This window comes from Rhinopithecus roxellana, chromosome 15, assembly GCF_007565055.1.
Source record: "Rhinopithecus roxellana isolate Shanxi Qingling chromosome 15, ASM756505v1, whole genome shotgun sequence".
Taxonomy (NCBI): Eukaryota; Metazoa; Chordata; class Mammalia; order Primates; family Cercopithecidae; genus Rhinopithecus; species Rhinopithecus roxellana.
In genome coordinates this window covers 127,377,775-127,396,342 of record NC_044563.1, presented here as the reverse complement: position 1 = coordinate 127,396,342, position 18,568 = coordinate 127,377,775, and the positions used below count along the sequence as shown (strand labels likewise).

The following is an 18,568-nucleotide window of genomic DNA, read 5'->3' as shown; positions in this document are numbered from 1 at the left end:
GCCCGGCCCATAAAATCACCTGTGAGGATCCCTCAAAGTTCTTTTTTCCTTCTGTCTAGCTGGAATGGAGACCACCTTCAGGTTAACCTTGGAAGCCACACATTAAAGATATTAAAGCCTCTTTGAATCTCAAATGCCTGCCAACTTCATTTGTCTAGTTCTGCTACATGAGCAAGAAATAAACTTCTATTGAGTGTGAATCATAGTTTTGGGTTGTATTTGGTAAAGCAATTAGACTTCCCGTGTTACAAGGAACATGTTAACTCATGCTCTGCTTTTTCTTTAGAGAAGCATAATCCTCTTATAATAGCTCTAGTAGCCTTAGAAACAAGGGATAGCAATGGGATAAATATATATATATATATTTATTTATGATCATAGATGGATAAAGTCTGTGACCCAAGATAAAATTGAAGTGAGAATTATATCATTTGAGTAATTTTGTTAAGAAAAGTTAAATGAGATTTATAATGTTTTATTGAAGTTTAATTAGATAACATTTTTAACTTTTTAATATATGTCATATATTTTTCACTTTTTCATTGTTGAGGCCAAGGTTCCAAAAGGGTATGAAAAAGGAGATTTCGGCCGGGCGCGGTGGCTCAAGCCTGTAATCCCAGCACTTTGGGAGGCCGAGACGGGCGGATCACGAGGTCAGGAGATCGAGACCATCCTGGCTAACACGGTGAAACCCTGTCTCTACTAAAAATACAAAAAACTAGCCGGGCGAGGTGGCGGTGCCTGTAGTCCCAGCTACTCGGGAGGCTGAGGCAGGAGAATGGCTGAGCCCGGGAGGTGGAGCTTGCAGTGAGCTGAGATCTGGCCACTGCACTCCAGCCTGGGTGACAGAGCGAGACTCCGTCTCAAAAAAAAAAAAAAAAAGAAAAAAAAAGAAAAAGGAGATTTCTCTGGGTAATACGTTGCTTTAATTGATATTTAGTATCTAAACTCTTTCATCCCATTAAATATGATACTTAAGATATTTACAGTATAAAATTGTCTTGTGATAGGAATCATGCTGAGGTTTTAAAAACCATAATCCCTTCTCTCCATCTTTTTCTATTAGATGATTGTGACCCATCTCATTATAAAAGCTTTTTGTTGGGGGCAGGGGGTGCTGATATCTAGACTCACTCCTGAAATTGTAGGATAAGACATTTTCTTTAAAATATGCACGTCTGTGAAACTTGATGTGATGCTCCTAAGGAATATTGAGGATATTCCTTTATACACTTATCTTTTTATCTGGCAACTGTTACCCAAAGTTACCCAAAATATAATGGATTGTATCATACTCTTCATTGAGGAGGGTTTCTTTAAATGTATTTAGGTTTGAGGTGGTCCAATAATATTTCTAATAGCAAGTATATAATATTAATCATTCTACTTGCCTAGCAAAGTTTTACTTTCTAGAGTATTTTCATTATGGTAATAATTAAAACACCACCAAACATAATGAAAACAGCTATCACAGAACCTATGTACTTAACCCCCTAGAGAAGAAGCTTTTATTCTTAGGCAATAAATTTAATTTTATACATTATGTTTAGCAATCGGATTTCCCCTGGGAAGCTTGGAGCATTCCACAATTAATTTAAATCAGGAAACAACCTGTGGACAGCAAGTTAGAAGTAGAGAAAGGTGAGAAATAAAACTTACAGTAGAGCTTTAGGACATAACAGCAAAGGATAGAGCAGCCACAAAGAAAGAAGAAAAAAATTGACTCTCCCCCCTAATTTTTTGTTTTTATTTTTGAGATGGAGTCTCACTCTGTCACCCAGACTGGAGTGCAATGGCACGATCTTGGCTCACTGCAACCTCCACCTCCTGGGTTCAAGTGATTCTCCTGCCTCAACCTCCCAGGTTGCTGGGATTACAGGCGCCCGCCACCAGGCCTGGCTAATTTTTATGTTTTTAGTAGAGACAGGGTTTTACCACGTTGGCCAGGCTGGTCTGAAACTCCTGACCTCAAATGATCAGCGTGCCTCGGCCTCCCAAGTGCTGGGATTACAGACATGAACCATAGCGCCTAGCCTGATTCCCCCAAAATTTAACTACTAATAGCGTACTGTTGACTGGAAGCCTTACCAATAACAGAAACAGTCCATTAACACATATTTTGTATGTTGCATGTGTTATATACTTTATTCTTACAATAAAGTAAGCTAGGGAAAAGAAAATGTTAAGAAAATCACAAGGAAAATACATTTATTACTCATTAAGTGAAGTGGATCATCATAAAGGTCTCCATCCTCATTATCTTCACATTGAGTAGGCTGAGGAGGAGGAGGAGGAAGAAGTGAAGTTAGTGGTGGAAGAAAATTTGTGTATCAGTGAACCCACACAGTTAAACCCATGTTGTTCAGGGTTAACTGTAATTGTATGAACAGGAGACTGCGGGAATTATGTGAAATGGCAAGCTGAATCCTATTTTACTGGATACGTTTTGGAAGCATTGAGCTATCATAGCATGTGCAATTGCTGATATTAAAAGTTATCCTTGGCTGGGCACAGTGGCTCATGCCTGAAATCCGAACACTGGGAGGCCAAGGTGGGCAGATCACCTGAAGTGAGGAGTTCGAGACCAACCTGGCCAAACATGGTGAAACCCCATCTCTACTAAAAATACAAAAATTAGCCAGCCATGGTGGCACACACCTGTAATCCCAGCTACTCAGGAGGTTGAGGCAGGAGAATCACTTGAACCCAGGAGGTGGAGGTTGCAGTTAGCCAAGATCATGCCACTGCACTCTAGCCTGGGCCACAGAGCAAAACTCCGTATCAAAAAATAAATAAATAAATAAAATTTTTCCTGAGGCCAGGCATGGTGGCTCACGCCTGTAATCCCAGCACTTTGGGAGGCCGAGAAGGGAGGATTGCTTGAGGCCAGGAGTTCAAGACCAGCCTGGTCAACATACAGATGGTCAACCAACCATCTGTATTAAAAAAAAAAGAAGAAGGAAAGTTACCCCAAAACAATAACATAAGGCTAAATTATGTTTAGAATACCCTTTGATATAATTTGAAGTACATTTTGAGTTTTTTCAAAACTTATCATTAAATTTGGGTGATTCTCAATTATCTGAAAAATTTATTTAAATCAGAATGCTTTATTTTCCAACCAAATATCTACTAACTTTAATAAATTAGTTCTTTTTAATTGCGTGAAAAAAATGTGTGTAATCGCCGGGCGTGGTGGCTCACGCCTGTAATCCCAGCACTTTGGGAGGCCGAGGCAGGTGGATCACGAGGTCAGGAGATCGAGACCATCCTCGCTAACACGATGAAACCCCGTCTCTACTGAAAATACAAAAATTAGCTGGACGTGCTGGTGGGTGCCTGTAGTCCCAGCTACTTGGGAGGCTGAGGCCGGAGAATGGCGTGAACCCGGGAGGCAGAGTTTGCAGTGAGCTGAGATCGTGCCACTGCACTCCAGCCTGGGCGACAGAGCGAGACTCCATCTCAAAAAAAAAAAAAAAAAAAAAAATGTGTAATCGTTGATTTCTGCCTACCTAGTCATTCACCTTCAAATGTAATCCCTTCAAATTATTAACCTTGAAATTGTTTGGGCTCCTGTCTAGTTATAACAGAATGAGGTCACAGTTTCTGAAATAAAATTCCTCTTACAAAGTTAAATTTTAGTGCAGTTACTAACATTTTAGTTTTTGCCCTTCGATTTTTAAAATAAAATCCAATTGGTGTTTTTTCATGGAATGAGTTTTAATATTTTATATTTAGCTTTTTGTCTGTATTCTTTGAAACTTATCACTTGCTTTTCCAGGAGAATAGTATTTCAGTGCAACAGAAACTGTCTTCTGAGCTGTCTTCTACTTTGCTGATCATTTGTCTATAGTTACTTTACAGTGGGATGATAACTAGTTGATACAGCTACTAATTTAATCAAATAAAGATTTTATTTTTTCAGTTTGTACAGAAGTAAAAAGACATTACCATTGTACTGAAAGAGAAACATGTTTTCGAGCTATTCTTCATAGCACACTAAAGACACAGCCAAACAACATCTACTGCCTTACACATGGTATTAGTTTAAGAAATATTTGTTGAATGAATGAACGTTGAATTTAAACTAGCTATCATCAATGTCACGAACCTACAGGTGAAGTCTTATGTCATTTATTGACAGGATTCTTAACTAGAAAATATTAACTATTGTATACTAATTGTATTTATTTGTGTTCTGGGATGCAGGTGGCAATAAAAATAATCGATAAGTCTCAGCTGGATGCAGTGAACCTTGAGAAAATCTACCGAGAAGTACAAATAATGAAAATGTTAGACCACCCTCACATAATCAAACTTTATCAGGTATGACTCAGCCTGACACTATCTCCATTCATTCCACAAAATAGTTCTCTACTTCGTATCATGATTTTTCTTCTTATATTTGTGTTTCTAATCAATGAAAGAAAATAAATGTATGCTTTTTGTAACGTAAGTACATCCATTTTTATATTGTCTTTAAACTTAAAAATCAGAAATCTTAAGTCATCTATCAGACTGCAAGTTGTTTTAAAAGTTTGCAGTGTGGGCTCACTACTCCCAGTAGTTTGGGAGGCTGAGCAGGGAAGATTACTTGAGACCAGCCTGGGCAACATGGTAAAACCCCATCTCTACCAAAAAATATAATATACAAATATTAGCCTGGTGTGGTGGTGCACACCTGTAGTCCCAGCTGCTTGGGAGGTTGAGGCGGGAGGATTGCTTGAGGTTGCAGTGAGCTATATCATACCACTACGCTTTAGCCTGGGTGACAAAGTGAGACACTGGCTCTTAAAAAAAAAAAAAGAAGAAGAAGTAGTTTGCGGTTGTATGATACCCTGCTTTTTAATTGCAGGGTTTTGGTGCTACTGCCTAATGAGGATATGGCAGTTTTGCTCATTTAAAAAGGATACTGTATGTTTTATGAAAATACAACCACTAAATTAGTATATTATTCAGTGACATACTGTGTAATACATAGGACTATATTTAGTTATTTGGCTTATTTTAGTAGATAAAATAAATTTGCTTTTTTTAAAAAAAATCGACTTTGTTATAATACTTTTTGTAAAATAAATTACACCCATTTTATGTAAAATATACCCCACCCATGGGGTGTTTTGTCACCATTTTTCGTTGTTGTTTTTTATAGCTTTTGGGGGTACAGGTGCAGTTTTGTTACCTGGCTATATAGCATAGTGGTGAAGTCTGGGCTTTTAGTGCACCCACCAACCAGCCATGGTTTTTAAAAGGAGCATTTTTTTCAGATTTTTAAGGAGTAATTCATGTTTAAGAAGGATAATATAGTACAGAATACTGAAAAAAATTTATTTCTTAACATGTAGAATTTTTCTGTTGAAAAGCTCTTTTTAAACTGCAATGTTCCAGTATCCTGGCCCATTACTTTGATCTCCAGAGTGTGATGTGTACACCCATGGTATGCTGGACTCAGCCTGTACCGGCTTGTTGAGAGCTGATTGTTAAACTTTCAGAAGCTTTGCAAGCCAATTAACATGATGTTAGTAGCTCAAAATCTGCATTGGTGGGAAGATTTACATCACAGAAATTGGCTTACAAATCAGGGCCTTTTTATTTTTTGTCAGAAAGCTGGCTTACTGACACACCAGTATGTGCATTCAAATAGATTAGCACAAATGTCCTTGGGAGTGTAAGAAGAAAATGCCAGAACCTCTAGTTATGTTTATTTTTTGTATTTGTTTTGTTGTGTATATTTTATAATGTACATAATATTTATACAGTGGCACATGTATGTAATGTGTGTGTGTGTATATATACATGTCACCATATGTGTCGTGTGAGTATATATATATAATATATATATATACATATATTATTTGGCAACTATATTTTTAATGGATTCCCATAGGAATCATGTTCATTGTATTCTATTTTTTTTTTAGAGACAGAGTCTCACAGTTGTTGCCCAGACTGGCCTTGAACTGGGCTCAAAGGATCCTCCCACTTCAGCTAGGACTACAAGTGCATGACAGTGTGTTTGGCTTTAAACCAGTGGTCCCCAACTTTTTTGGCACCAGGGACCAGTTTCGTGGAAGGCAGTTTTTCTACCTCAGCATTAGATTCTCATAAGGAGTGTGAATCCTTGATCCCTCACATGTGCAGTTCACAATAGGGTTCCCACTGCTATGAGAATCTAATGCCACTGCTGATCTGATGGGAGGCAGAGCTCAGGTGGTAATGCTAGCAATGGGGAGCCTCTGTAGTAAATACAGATGAAGCTTCACTGTATGGCCCGTTTCCTAACAGGCCATGGACTGTATCAGTCTGTGGTCCGGGGGTTAGGAACCCCTGCTGTAAACAACTTTTATTGATAGAGATTTTCAATTTAAAAAATGTGAAGACCATTGGCTTATGATATGCCTCCTAAGAATGAGAGACTATGATGTGCCACTCAAAGCATTTCCTAAAAATTCTAAAACTACAGAGGCCTCTTAGGGCAAATTTATATGAGATTAGCCCAGTGCAGTGACATGTAGCCCCAGCTACTGGGGAGGCTGAAGCAGGAGAATCTCTTGAGCCGAGGAGTTCCAAGCTGTAGTACACCACAATTGCACCTGTGAATAGCCACTGTACTTCAGCCCAGATAATACAGAGATCCCATCTCTAAAAATAAATAAATAAATAAATAATTCAGATTTCTTCTCCCTTTAAACTTAAAAAAAATTATTCATTTTTTTTTTTTTTTTTTTTTTTTTTAAGAAAACGTCTTGCTCTGTCACCCAGCATGGGATGCAGTGGCACAATCATAGCTCACTGCAGCTTCGAACTTGTGGACTCAAGTGATCTTCCTGCCTCAGCCCCTCCCCAAGTAGCTGGGACTACAGGCACATGCCACTATACCTGGCTAATTTTTAAATATTTTTTGCAGAGACAGGATCTCACTGTGTTGCCCAAGCTGTTCTCAAATTCCTGGGCTCAAGTGAGCCTCCCACATTGACCTCCCAAAGTGCTTAGATGACAAGAATGAGCCACCCATGCCTAGCCATTTTTTTTTTTAATTCCTAAAGAAGATATTTCTAAGAAACTAATTATATTCTTCAAAGTCTCTGATTAACCATAAACTAAACTGAGGATAAAATTAACATAATTCGTATAATGATTCTATCTATTTGAGGTAAATAATTGGTTACAGTTGATTTATGTATTTGTTTAGGCCCAAATTGTAGGTAGCTCTTAGTTTTCTGGCCTTGTGAAGAATAGTCTTAAAGCTACATCTTAAAACAAAATTAATTTTCTTCCTTTCAGTAAATAGCAGTTAGAGTATTACAGAGAAACACTCTAAAAATTGTTCATCTTGAATCTAAACACTCATTTTCTTTTTATTCTATTTTTTTTTTATTTTTATACAGATATTTTTTCAGACATAGTTTTCCTCCGTTGCCCAGGTTCAAGCAACTCTCCCACCTCAGCGTCCTAAGTAGCTGGGATCACAGGTGCCCACCACCACATCTGGCTAATTTTTGTATTTTTTAGTAGAGATGGGGTTTTGCCATGTTGGCCAGGCTGATGTTGAACTCCTGACCTCAAGTGATCTGCCCACCTTGACCTCCCAAAATGCTGGGATTAGAGGCATGAGCCACCATGCCCAGCCTCATTTTCTTTTTAAATAGACATCTACTTAGTGTAGTTTGAAAAATCAGATTTATGATGATGATGACATACTTCGTTCTGAATCTAGAAAATGAATTTAAATAAAAGTATTTCACAGTAGAGCTATGAATATGAAACTTTTGAACAATTAGAGTACTTTGTAACAATGTTAAAGTCTAGTACAAGGAATATCACGTTGTGCCAGATTAGCTAGGCTACAGACCAGGTAAATTAAACTACTCTATTTTTTTATTCTTTTAATCAGAATCTACCATGATAACATAGGACTAGAAATGTCAGTGAGGAGATGTTGAAAAGTTGATCTTCAAAACTTATATTATCTCTATTAGTACTTTTCAAACTTTAATGTACATAAAAATCACTTGGCAGTTTTGTTAAAATGTAAATTCCAGTTCAGTATTTCTGGGACGGGGCTTGGAATTCTGCATTTCTTACAGGTGGTTGAATAGTGCTACTACTGCTGGTCCAAGGACCACACTTAGAAGAGCAAGAATCTCAATTTTTCACAAACAAATTAATCAGAAGGATATTGTCAGGCTTATAAACTTAGCCATCTTCTGAATTGTTCTTAACTGTGATTCTTTTACTAGTAGTTTCAATTTAGGTAATTCCGTAGAATATTGTGGAAAATTCTAGTACATTTCTGTCAGACTAATATGAATTATTTATCAATAGGTAATGGAGACCAAAAGTATGTTGTACCTTGTGACAGAATATGCCAAAAATGGAGAAATTTTTGGTAAGCTTTTTCCTTTAAATTTTCTATTAATTTGAAAAATTCACTAATCTGCATGAATGGGGTATTTTCTATTAATTTTCTGCTTATTTAATTGTTGGTAATATAAGTGAAAAAAATGTAAGTGGTAGAAAATATTCAGTAACCTAAAATATGAAATATAACTTATTTCCTTGTATTTATTATATTAAAGGTACTACGACTGTCATCTCTGTTAGAGATAGGGAGGAACTTTTAGTCATACTGCAAAGGATATTTTCTTTCTTTTTATCTTCTTTTTTTTTTTTTTTTTTTTTTTGAGGCGGAGTCTCGCTCTGTCGACCGAACTGGAGTGCAGTGGCCGGATCTCAGCTCACTGCAAGCTCCGCCTCCCGGGTTTACGCCATTCTCCTGCCTCAGCCTCCGGAGTAGCTGGGACTACAGGCGCCCGCCACCTCGCCCGGCTAGTTTTTTTTGTATTTTTAGTAGAGACGGGGTTTCACCGTGTTAGCCAGGATGGTCTCGATCTCCTGACCTCGTGATCCGCCTGTCTCGGCCTCCCAAAGTGCTGGGATTACAGGCTTGAGCCACCGCGCCCGGCCTCTTTTTATCTTCTTTTTTACCTTTCTTTTCTATGGAAAGATTAGTCAGCAAATATTTATTAAGCTTCTACTATGTCCCAGGCATTGTGCTAGGTATTGGGGATACTCTAGTGACCTAAATAGCACAATCTCTGTTATTGTGGATCTTATAGTTTAGTGACGTATTCACTATAGGTGTAAGACCTCAGGCAAGTCACTAAACCTCTCTGGGACTTGATTCTTTTATCTCTAATAAGAAAGTATTTGGTGTTTATGATTCATTCTAACTTTAAAAAAATTTAAATATTCTATTCTAGCTTTCACCTAAAAGATCTATTTATTTTTACTGTGTGGAACCAGAGCACTGTAGCCATCTAAATCTTTTTTTGTTCTTAACTTAAATTGTAGTCCAAAATTGTTTTTTAAGCAACTTTATTGGAGAATAATTCATATGTAATAAATTACATGTATTTAATGCGTACAGTTTCATAAGTTTTGATACACATTTGTGAAGCAGTCACCACAGTCAAAATATCCATCACTTCCAGAAGTTTCTTTGTGCCCCCTTTGTAATTCTTTTGCCCCATCTGACACCCAAAAAACCACTGACATGTTTTTTGTCATTATGGATCAGTTTGTATCTTTTGGAGTTTTATATAAATGGAATTATACAGGATAAACTCAAATGTAACCATACAGGATATATTCTTTTTTTTGTCTAACTTCTTTCCTTTAGTATAATTATTTTGGGATTCATTCCATTTTATTGTGTATATCAACATATAATTTCTTTTTATTGCAAGTAGTATTATATTGTATGAATGTACCCCAGTGTTTATTCATTCATCTATCTATTGATAGACATTTGGGTTGGTTTCAGTTTTTGGCTGTTATACATAAGTTACTATAAATATTCATACACAAGTCTACACAGTCTACCTTCAGAGAATACTTACCACTTCACATATAATATAAGAACCTTGGCTGGGTGTGGTGGTTCACGCCTGTAATCCCAGCACTTTTAGGAGGCCAGGGTGGGCAGATTACCTGAAGTCAGGAGTTCAAGACCAGCCTGGCCAACATGGTGTAACCCATCTCTACTAAAAATACAAAAATTAGCCAGGCGTGCTGGTGCATCCCTGTAATCCTAGTTACTAGGGAGGCTGAGGCAGGAGAATCACTTGAACTTGGAGGCGGAGGCTGCAGTGAGCCAAGATCGCGCCACTGCACTTCAGCCTGGGTGACAGAGTGAGAATTCATCTCAATTAAAAAGCGGGCACCTGTAGTCCCAGCTACTTGGGAGGCTGAGGCAGGAGAATGGTGTGAACCTGGGAGGTGGAACTTGCAGTGAGTCGAAATTGCGCCACTGTACTCCAGCCTGGGGGTCAGAGCGAGACTCCGTCTCAAAAAAAGAACCTTGTATCAGTGTACTTATCTTTTGCCCCACCTGGCCTTTATGTTCTTCTTGTCATATTTTACTAATACCTATTTTATAAAACACAATACAGTGCTATTTTTCTTTAAGCAATCATCTTTTAAAGAGATTTCCACATTTTTTGAAAATTATCTGTTTATCAGTGTAGCTACCTTTTTCTTTAAACAATTATCTTTTAAAGAGATTTCCATATTTTTTGAAAATTGCATCTATTTATCAGTGTAGCTACCATTTCTGCATTCCTATGTATGTATATATTTTTATCTAATGTCATTTTTCTTTTGTCTGAAGGATTTTCTTTAGTGTTTCTTGTAGCACAGATCTGCTGGGGATGAAATATTTCAGCTTTTATATGTCTAAAGTAGTCTTTATTTTTGTCTTTGTTTTTGAAAGATATTTGTACTAGGTATAGAATTCTAAATGGACTTTTTTCTTTCAGTACTTTAAAGATGTTGCTTTACTGTCTTCCCATTTGCACTGTTTCTGACAAAAAGCTACTGTCATCTTTTTCTGTATTCCTGTGTATATAATATGCCTTTTTTCTCTGGCTGCTTTTAAGGCTTTCTGTTTATCACTGGTTTCAACAATTTGATTATGATGTGCCTTTGTGTGGTTTTCTTCATGATTCTTATGTTTGGTTTCATTGAGCTTTTTGGATCTGTGACTATACTGTTTTCATCAAATTTGGATATTTTTCAGCCATCATTTTCTAACTAATTTTTCTCTTCCACCCCTCTCTTCTCCTTCAGATATTCCAGTCAAGTGTATATTAAACTGTTTGAAATTGCCCCACAGCTCACTGATGTTCTTTTTCATTGTTAAAAAAAAATCATTTTTCTCTATTTCATGTCTCATATTTCATATCAAATGTTGCTATTTCTGTCTTTAAATTCATGAATCTTTTCTTCTGCCATTAATCCCAGCCAGTGAATTTGTCATCTCAGACATTGTAGTATTCTTTTCTATAAATTTGAGTAGGACTTTTTTTTTTTTTCCTTCCATGTCTTTACTTAGCTTTCTGACCATCTAGAATCCAGTTATGATAATTTTTAATGTCCATGTCTGCTGATTTCCAGCATCTCTGTCAGTTCTGGGTTGGTTTTGATTGGTTGACGTTTCTCCTCAGTTTGGTTACACTTTCCTATTTCATTACAGGTCTAGTAGTCTTTCATTGGATGCTAGACATTGCCAATTTTACCTTGAGCACCACATGTTACTTTAGGTTTTCTTGCACTTAGTTCTAGGATGCAGTTAAGTTACTTGGAAACAGTTTGATCCATTTGGATCTTGCCTTCACGATTGAAACAGTGCTCAGTCTGGGTCTAGTTACTTCCCACTTCTGAGTATTCTACTCAATGCCCCATGAATTCTGAGGTTTTTTGGCCTGACCAGTAGGAACAGGCACCACTCCTGGCTTTGTGTAAGCACCAGGCAGTGTTCTCTCTCAGCCTCTCAGATGGTTCTTTCTCTGGCCTCTGGTGGTTTTCCCTCACACGTGAGCTGATCAGCACTCTCCTGAGTGCTCAAGGGACAGATCCCTCTGCAGACCTTTGGAGTTCTCTCTGTGTGTAGCTTACTCTTCTTTGGGACTCTTGGCATTGTCTACTCAACTCAAAGACATTGCTGGACCACACCTGGGTTTCCCCTCCCTGTGCTGTGGCGTAGAGATTCTCTCAAGGCATTAGTTAGAACATTCACAGATCTCGCCTCATTTGTCACCTGTTGCTCAGGGATCACTTTCCTTTGCCTGATGTCCAGTGTCTTATAAACCATTCTCTCATGTATTTCGTATTTTTGTTGTTGGGGATGGGAACGTTGTTTCAGGCAGGAGGATAAATCCATCTTAGCCAAAAGCAAAATTATTTAGTCCTTTCAAATTTGTTGTTGATTTAAGGTATTTTAAAGGGAAAGAACCATATGCACTTCTATAGTTTTGAAAAATACACTATTTGCAGTTGGATTATAAATAAATAGTTCTGACTAAACTCATTGTATTTCAGAAAAGATGTCTGCTTCCTTCTTTTGCTAATTTTTTTTTCTTTTTTATGCTGCTACTCAGTGAGCTTATTTTAATTCTTAAAATATTTGTTTCAGCTAGCAGCATCTTGACTGATGCTTTAATGGACTGTTATGGGCTTTGAAGTCAAGCAAATCTGATTTACAATGCCGGCTATACCATATTAATTGCTAACATTACTTTAGGCAGGATTCTTTCCTTTTCTTCCCTTTTTCCCCTTTATTCATTTTGTTATTTTTCTTGGCTTTATTTCCTATTTCTTACATTCATTTATTCATTCATTTATTCAGTCTTTCAAGAAATCTTTATTGAAAACCAACTACTTGTCACACACTGTAATATGGTAAGAAAACTGCAATGAAGAAAATAGACAAAAATCTCTACTCTTTTACATTCCAGTTTGGGAGACAGAAAGAAAATAGCTGAATTATGTAGCAGATTAGATAGTGATGAGTGCTATGTAAATAATAAAGCAAGGCTGGTGGGTTGGGAGGCATGGGAGTTGATTGCAACATTAAATAGAGCGGTCAGAGAAGGCCTCACTGGCATTTGAGCACAGACTTGAAAGCACAGTCATGTCGATACGGTAGAACAGGGATTACCCAGGGAGAGGGAAGAATAAATGCAAATCCCTGAGGCAGCAGTGTGCTTGGTGTGTCCAAGGGATAACAGGGAGGCCAGTATGGCTCAAGAGGAGCAAGCAAGAGAGAAGAGCAAGGAGGAAGAACAGTAAAGAGGAGGTCAGAGGGTAGATGGGAGGCAGGAGTGGGGCAGATTTGGGGGCTTTGTGTAGGCCTTTAGAAGGATTTTGGCTCTTACCTTCAATAAAATTATGGAACCATTTTCGGCCAGGTTTCAGCAGAGAAGTGACTGCATCTAATGTAACATTTTAAGAGCATCGCTCTGGCTGCTGTGTTGAGAATGGAAAAGGGTGGAGACAGGGACACCAGGTAGAAAGCTGTTGGAGCAGTTCCAGTGAGGGATGATGGCAGCCCAGACCAGAGGAGCAGCAGTACAGGTAGTCCTAAGTGGTCAAACTCAGAATATATTTTGAAGTACAATCAGTAGGACTTCTTGACAGATGGAGACTACCTAAGTAGCAGGTATAATTATGGAAGAGGCCAAGGTCTGATCCCTGAGCATTTAAACAATAAAAGATTTGGGAAAGAGGAGAAACTAGAGAAGAGACAGAGGAGGAAGAAAACCAAGAGAATGTGATGTCCTAGAAACCAAGTGAACAAAGCATTCTCAGAAGGATCGAGTGAGTATCTGTGACAAATGATGCCGATAGATCGAGAATGATGAGGAATGACAGTTAACCATAGTATTCTGCAATTTGGTAAGAGCAGTTTTGGTGTAGTGACTAGGCCAAAAGATAGTTTGAAGGGGCTTACAGAGCAAGTGAGAGAAGAAAAATGGAGAGAGCAAAATAGACAACTCTTTCAAGGAGTTCTGCTGCAAAAAGGGAAAAAAGAAATGAGGAGGTAGTAGGTAGAGGCAATGAGTCGAGAGAAGGATTTTTAAGTCTTTGCCCATTGGAACATTTTTAAAGCTTTGGACTATAGTTTTACAAGTAAAGTAGAAATAGCTGTTACATGTTAGGCGTCATTTCTATGAAAATAGGATAGTCTAAATTGTTCTTTCTTGCTAAGATCTTTGAAACAAGTTTGGATTCCATTGTTTTATATACATTGAGACATAATTTGGGGATTTTTAAATGTATAAGGTTTATATTTAAAGTAAAACCTCTAGGGTAGATGGTCAGTTTGAGTTCTGGAAGGAAGAATCTGATGTCAATAGAAAAGTTGGACAGTAAATGCTAGTTATCTTATTTTCCACTCTTGGGTACAGTTCATTTCTTGACCATTGAAGATAATGAGGAATATAATTAATTTTCAAAGATCATGAAATCTTTGGATAGTCTTCACTGGTTTGGAAGGGAAGAATCTGAATTTAAAGAAGATGTGGAAATCATTTAGTTCAATTTGTTTTTATTTGCCTTGACTTTGTCATGCAACTTGAAGCCCAGCAGAACTTATGATCTTTTTTTTTTTTTACAAAACTATTTCTCTCTTTTCCCTTACTTGGCTTAAACTGGAAACCGTGATGTCAGTATTGATTCCTTTTCCTTCCTACCTGGATGAGGTTTTGAATCCTGCCTATTCTACTTCCTAAATATTTCTCTAAGAAGTCCCCGTCTCTCCATAACCACTGTTAATGCCTCAGGTTAAGGTCCTCACTCTTCCTTCTCTACATATTGTGTCATTATCTCCTAACTGTTCTATTTTACATTTTCTTCAGAATTGTCTTTCTAAATCACAAACGTAATCATGTTGCTTATGTTTATTTTCTGAGTTTTCTAGTAATGACCATTAATTACAAAAAAAAAAAAGTAATTTTGAAAACAAGGTAATGGCCTGCAAACAGTTTTCAGTAGAAGGATTAATGCTCAGTGTACTGTGCTTTATTACTTTATTACCGTGGCCCTTAAACATCCCTTGCTCTTAATTTCTCTTTATAAGGAAGATTCCTTATACTGCTCCGTGCTTCAGAGCTGTTTTAATGTTACACAGCAATCCTGTTTTAATTTTCCATGTGGTCAATTGGAAGAGTTGGGCATTATGCCAAGAGTTGAAGGTAGAAGAAAAAGAGATTGATGCCCAAGAAGGGTAAGGATAAGGAATCCAGCTAAGAAGGCGGGAGGCACAGGGAGCCTAGGAGAAAACTAAGATGTAAATGGGCAAAAAATTGTTTCCTATATGTGGAATATATAGGGAAGAAAAGACATAGTAAACTGTAGATTCAGGTAGGTACAAGCACGGAACGGTCTGGTAGCCAGCCCATTTCTGACATGGAGCCCATAAAGATATTAAAATAGAAATGAGAAGATTCAGTCCAAATAACATTAATCAAGTAGTGAAAAATATGTACATTAGTCCCCCCCATCAGAGGGGACTTTCAGCGGTTTCACTTACCTGAGGTCAACTGTGACCTGAAAATATTAAGATATTTTGTGAGAGGGAGACCACATTCATATACCTTTTATTACAGTATATTGTTATAATTGTTCTATTTTAGTATTGTTGTCAACCTCTTATTGTGCCTAATTTACAAATTTATCATAGGTATGTTTATGTAGGAGAAAACATAGTACATATAAGGTTTGATACTGTCTGCAGTTTCAGGCATCCACTGGAGGTCTTAGAACACAGCCCCTGCAGATAAGGGGGGACTGCTGCATAAGATTTTAAGTGAATTGAGCCCAAAATGTTTTAAACCAGTTGGAGACTTAGATGGAAAAATAAAAAACATAGATAAACAGTAGTTAACTTTGTACTTTGAACTATGTATTAAGATTTGTCTTTCAGGTTTGTAACTTCAGAGTCAGTCTTTATTTAACTTTACAAGTATTCCTTTATTGCTTACTCTGTGCTGGGAGGGTGTTATGTTCCCAGTGTTTTTTTCATTCTTAGTTTTGTATTTAGTTGGCCAGCAGATCATACTCTGTTCTTGCAAAATGACTTGAAATTAAATCCTTCTGTTTCCCCAGTCATCACCCTGCTCTAGGCTTTCATCACTTCATGTCTTAATTAGCGAATCCTTCATGTTTTACTATTCTCTCTTTCTTCTCTAGTCAAGTATATTTTATGTAATTCCTGTTTAATCTTCCTAAAGTATTATTTTTATCATATTACAACTGTGTTCAGTAACCTTCACTCACCTTTCTATTGCTCAGTGGATAAAATCCAAACTCCTCAGTTTGCAAATAGGGTGGCTGCACTAAGTGAATGGATGTGCCCAACTATTCTTTGCGTAGGTCTATTTATTTAATATTATCCTTAGTTATGGACAACCAAATTGCAGAGTATAGTATCTGCTTCATTATAAACCAACCTTCCTTTCTTTTTGTTTGTGTCTCTTTGGCTTATCTATCTTCCAAGTTTTTATTTTTGCAAAAGTTAAACATTTAGTAGTATTAGTTTAAGGAATCAAATAATTGTGCAAAGTTTGTTACAGAAGATACAGTCCCCATTCTCCTGCCCCTCCTCCCCCATTTTCTCCTCTTTAGAGGCAACCACTTTCATATCTTTCTTTCTTTCTTTTTTTGAGACAGGATCTCACTCTGTCACCCATTCTGGAGTGCAGTGGCACAATCACAGCTCACTGCAGCCTTGACCTCCTGGGCTCAAGCAATCCTCCTGTCTCAGCCTCCTAAGTAGCTGGGACTACAAGTGTGTGCCACCATGCCAGGCTAATTTTAAAATTTTTTTGTAGAAATGGGGTCTTGCCATGTTGCCCAAGCTGGTCTCCAACTCCTGGGCTCAAGCAATCCTCATGCCTTAGCCTCCCAAAGCACTGGGATTACAGGTGTGAGCCACTGCACCTGGCCTACTTTCATTTATTTTAGCTGATTAATTTAAACGTACCTTCATTTCCCTAAATAATATGCTTGTATTGGTATTTCTGCATTTTTTTTTTCTATTTTAGACACAATCTTTTGAATCTCTTTTGGATTCTTCCCCTATCCCTATATGTAAGAGGCTTTTTTTAGAGAGTCATGTAAGGACCAATTGTGGGAAATCTTAAGTATTAGGAGTAGGAGAAAAGGTTAGGATCTTTCTTAGAATGGCCATCTGTGAGCCAGGAAGTGATGATATCTATAAAGGAGTTTTTTAGGAAGATAAATCCAGCAGTGGTGTGTCAGCTGAATTAGAGGAGCAGAAGAGAAGCCATTTAGGAGACTACTTTAATTGTTTGGATGTGAGAGGCCGAATGTTTGAGTTAAGATGTTAGTTGTCAGAATCATGAGAAAAGGTTTTAAACAAGAGGCATTTCTAATTCTAAAAGTAACTACTGTTATTTATTGAGCACTCTCTTTTTGTTGGGTACTGCCTAAAGTAATTGATTTATTTTTTAAAACCTTACAAAAAACTTATAAGGTAGGTACTGAAAAATTCAGTAATTTCTCCAAAGTCACACAGCAAATAAGTAACAGAGTCTGGATTTGAACCAGGCAATCCCAGAGCCTGTGCTGTTAGTAATTATACTTTAGCACCTGTCAAGAATTCCTGTTGAGTGTCAAGAAGCAAACACCAAGAGTTAGAATTTAAAGCCAACATGATTGAAGAATATTGTGGTGTGGTTGACAGTAATGCCTAAGTCTGTTTTCGGAGTAAAAACTGACCAATTAGATTTTAAATATGGTTTGGAGATAATATCAGGACAGTTAGTTTGCTACGGAAAATTGACAATTGAAAATGTGGAAGCAAATGAAATTCAACAGAGATTTAAATTCAACAATAAAAAGACAACCCAATATAATAATGGACAAAAGACTGGAACCAGACAAAAGATATACAAATGACCAATAAGCACATGAAAAATTACTCAACATTTTTAGTCATCAGAGAAATGCAAATTAAAAACCACAGGGAGATATCATTTCACATCAATTAGACTGATTAAAATAGAAGAAAACTGACAATAATAAATGTTAGACTGTGAAGCAACTAGAACTCTCATACATTGCTGGTAGGAATGTAAAATGGTACAACCACTTGGGACAACTGTTCGGCAGTTTCTTATGAAGTTAAACATGCATATACCCCATCACACAACAATTCAATTCCTAGGTATTTACCCAAGAAAAATGAAAACAAGTGTCCCTGAAACGATTTTGATAAGAATGCAAATTTTTATAGCAGCCTTTTATCACAGTCACCCAAAGTAGGATCAACCCAAATGTCCATCAGTGGGAAAATGTATCCAGAACAAATCGTAGTATAGTAATACAATGGAAGATGATTCAAAAAGGAAATGAACTATGCATGTAACAACATGCCTATATCTTACAGACATTGTGCTAAGTAAAAGAAGCTGGACACAAAAGAGTACAGACTATATATGGTTCTATTTACATGAAGTTCTATAACAGGTAACACTGATGGATGGTAATAAATGCTGGAGAGTTGCCTCTAGGGAGAGGGGAGAATTGACTGGAAAGGGACAAGAGAGAACTATCTTGGGTGATGGAAATGGAAATGTTTTGTTTTTGTTTTGAATGGTGGTTATACAGAATATACAATTACCTCATATAGTTAACCATCTAAGAATTTGCATCTTATTGTATATAAACCATACTTCAATAAATCCTTGTCTCTCTCAAAAAA

General features: G+C 37.2%; 1 protein-coding gene across 3 annotated transcripts in view; it reads left to right on the top strand.

Moving 5' to 3' along the window:
• Window positions 1-18,568, top strand: part of SIK2 (salt inducible kinase 2) — a 137,995-nt gene that overhangs the window by 10,211 nt on the left and 109,216 nt on the right. For all 3 annotated transcript variants that reach the window (XM_010382332.2, XM_030917231.1, XM_010382331.2), the window contains exons 2-3: window positions 4,210-4,326; window positions 8,326-8,389. In XM_010382332.2, coding sequence (XP_010380634.1) covers window positions 4,210-4,326; window positions 8,326-8,389 — 181 coding nt within the window. The remainder of the gene's footprint in view (window positions 1-4,209; window positions 4,327-8,325; window positions 8,390-18,568) is intronic.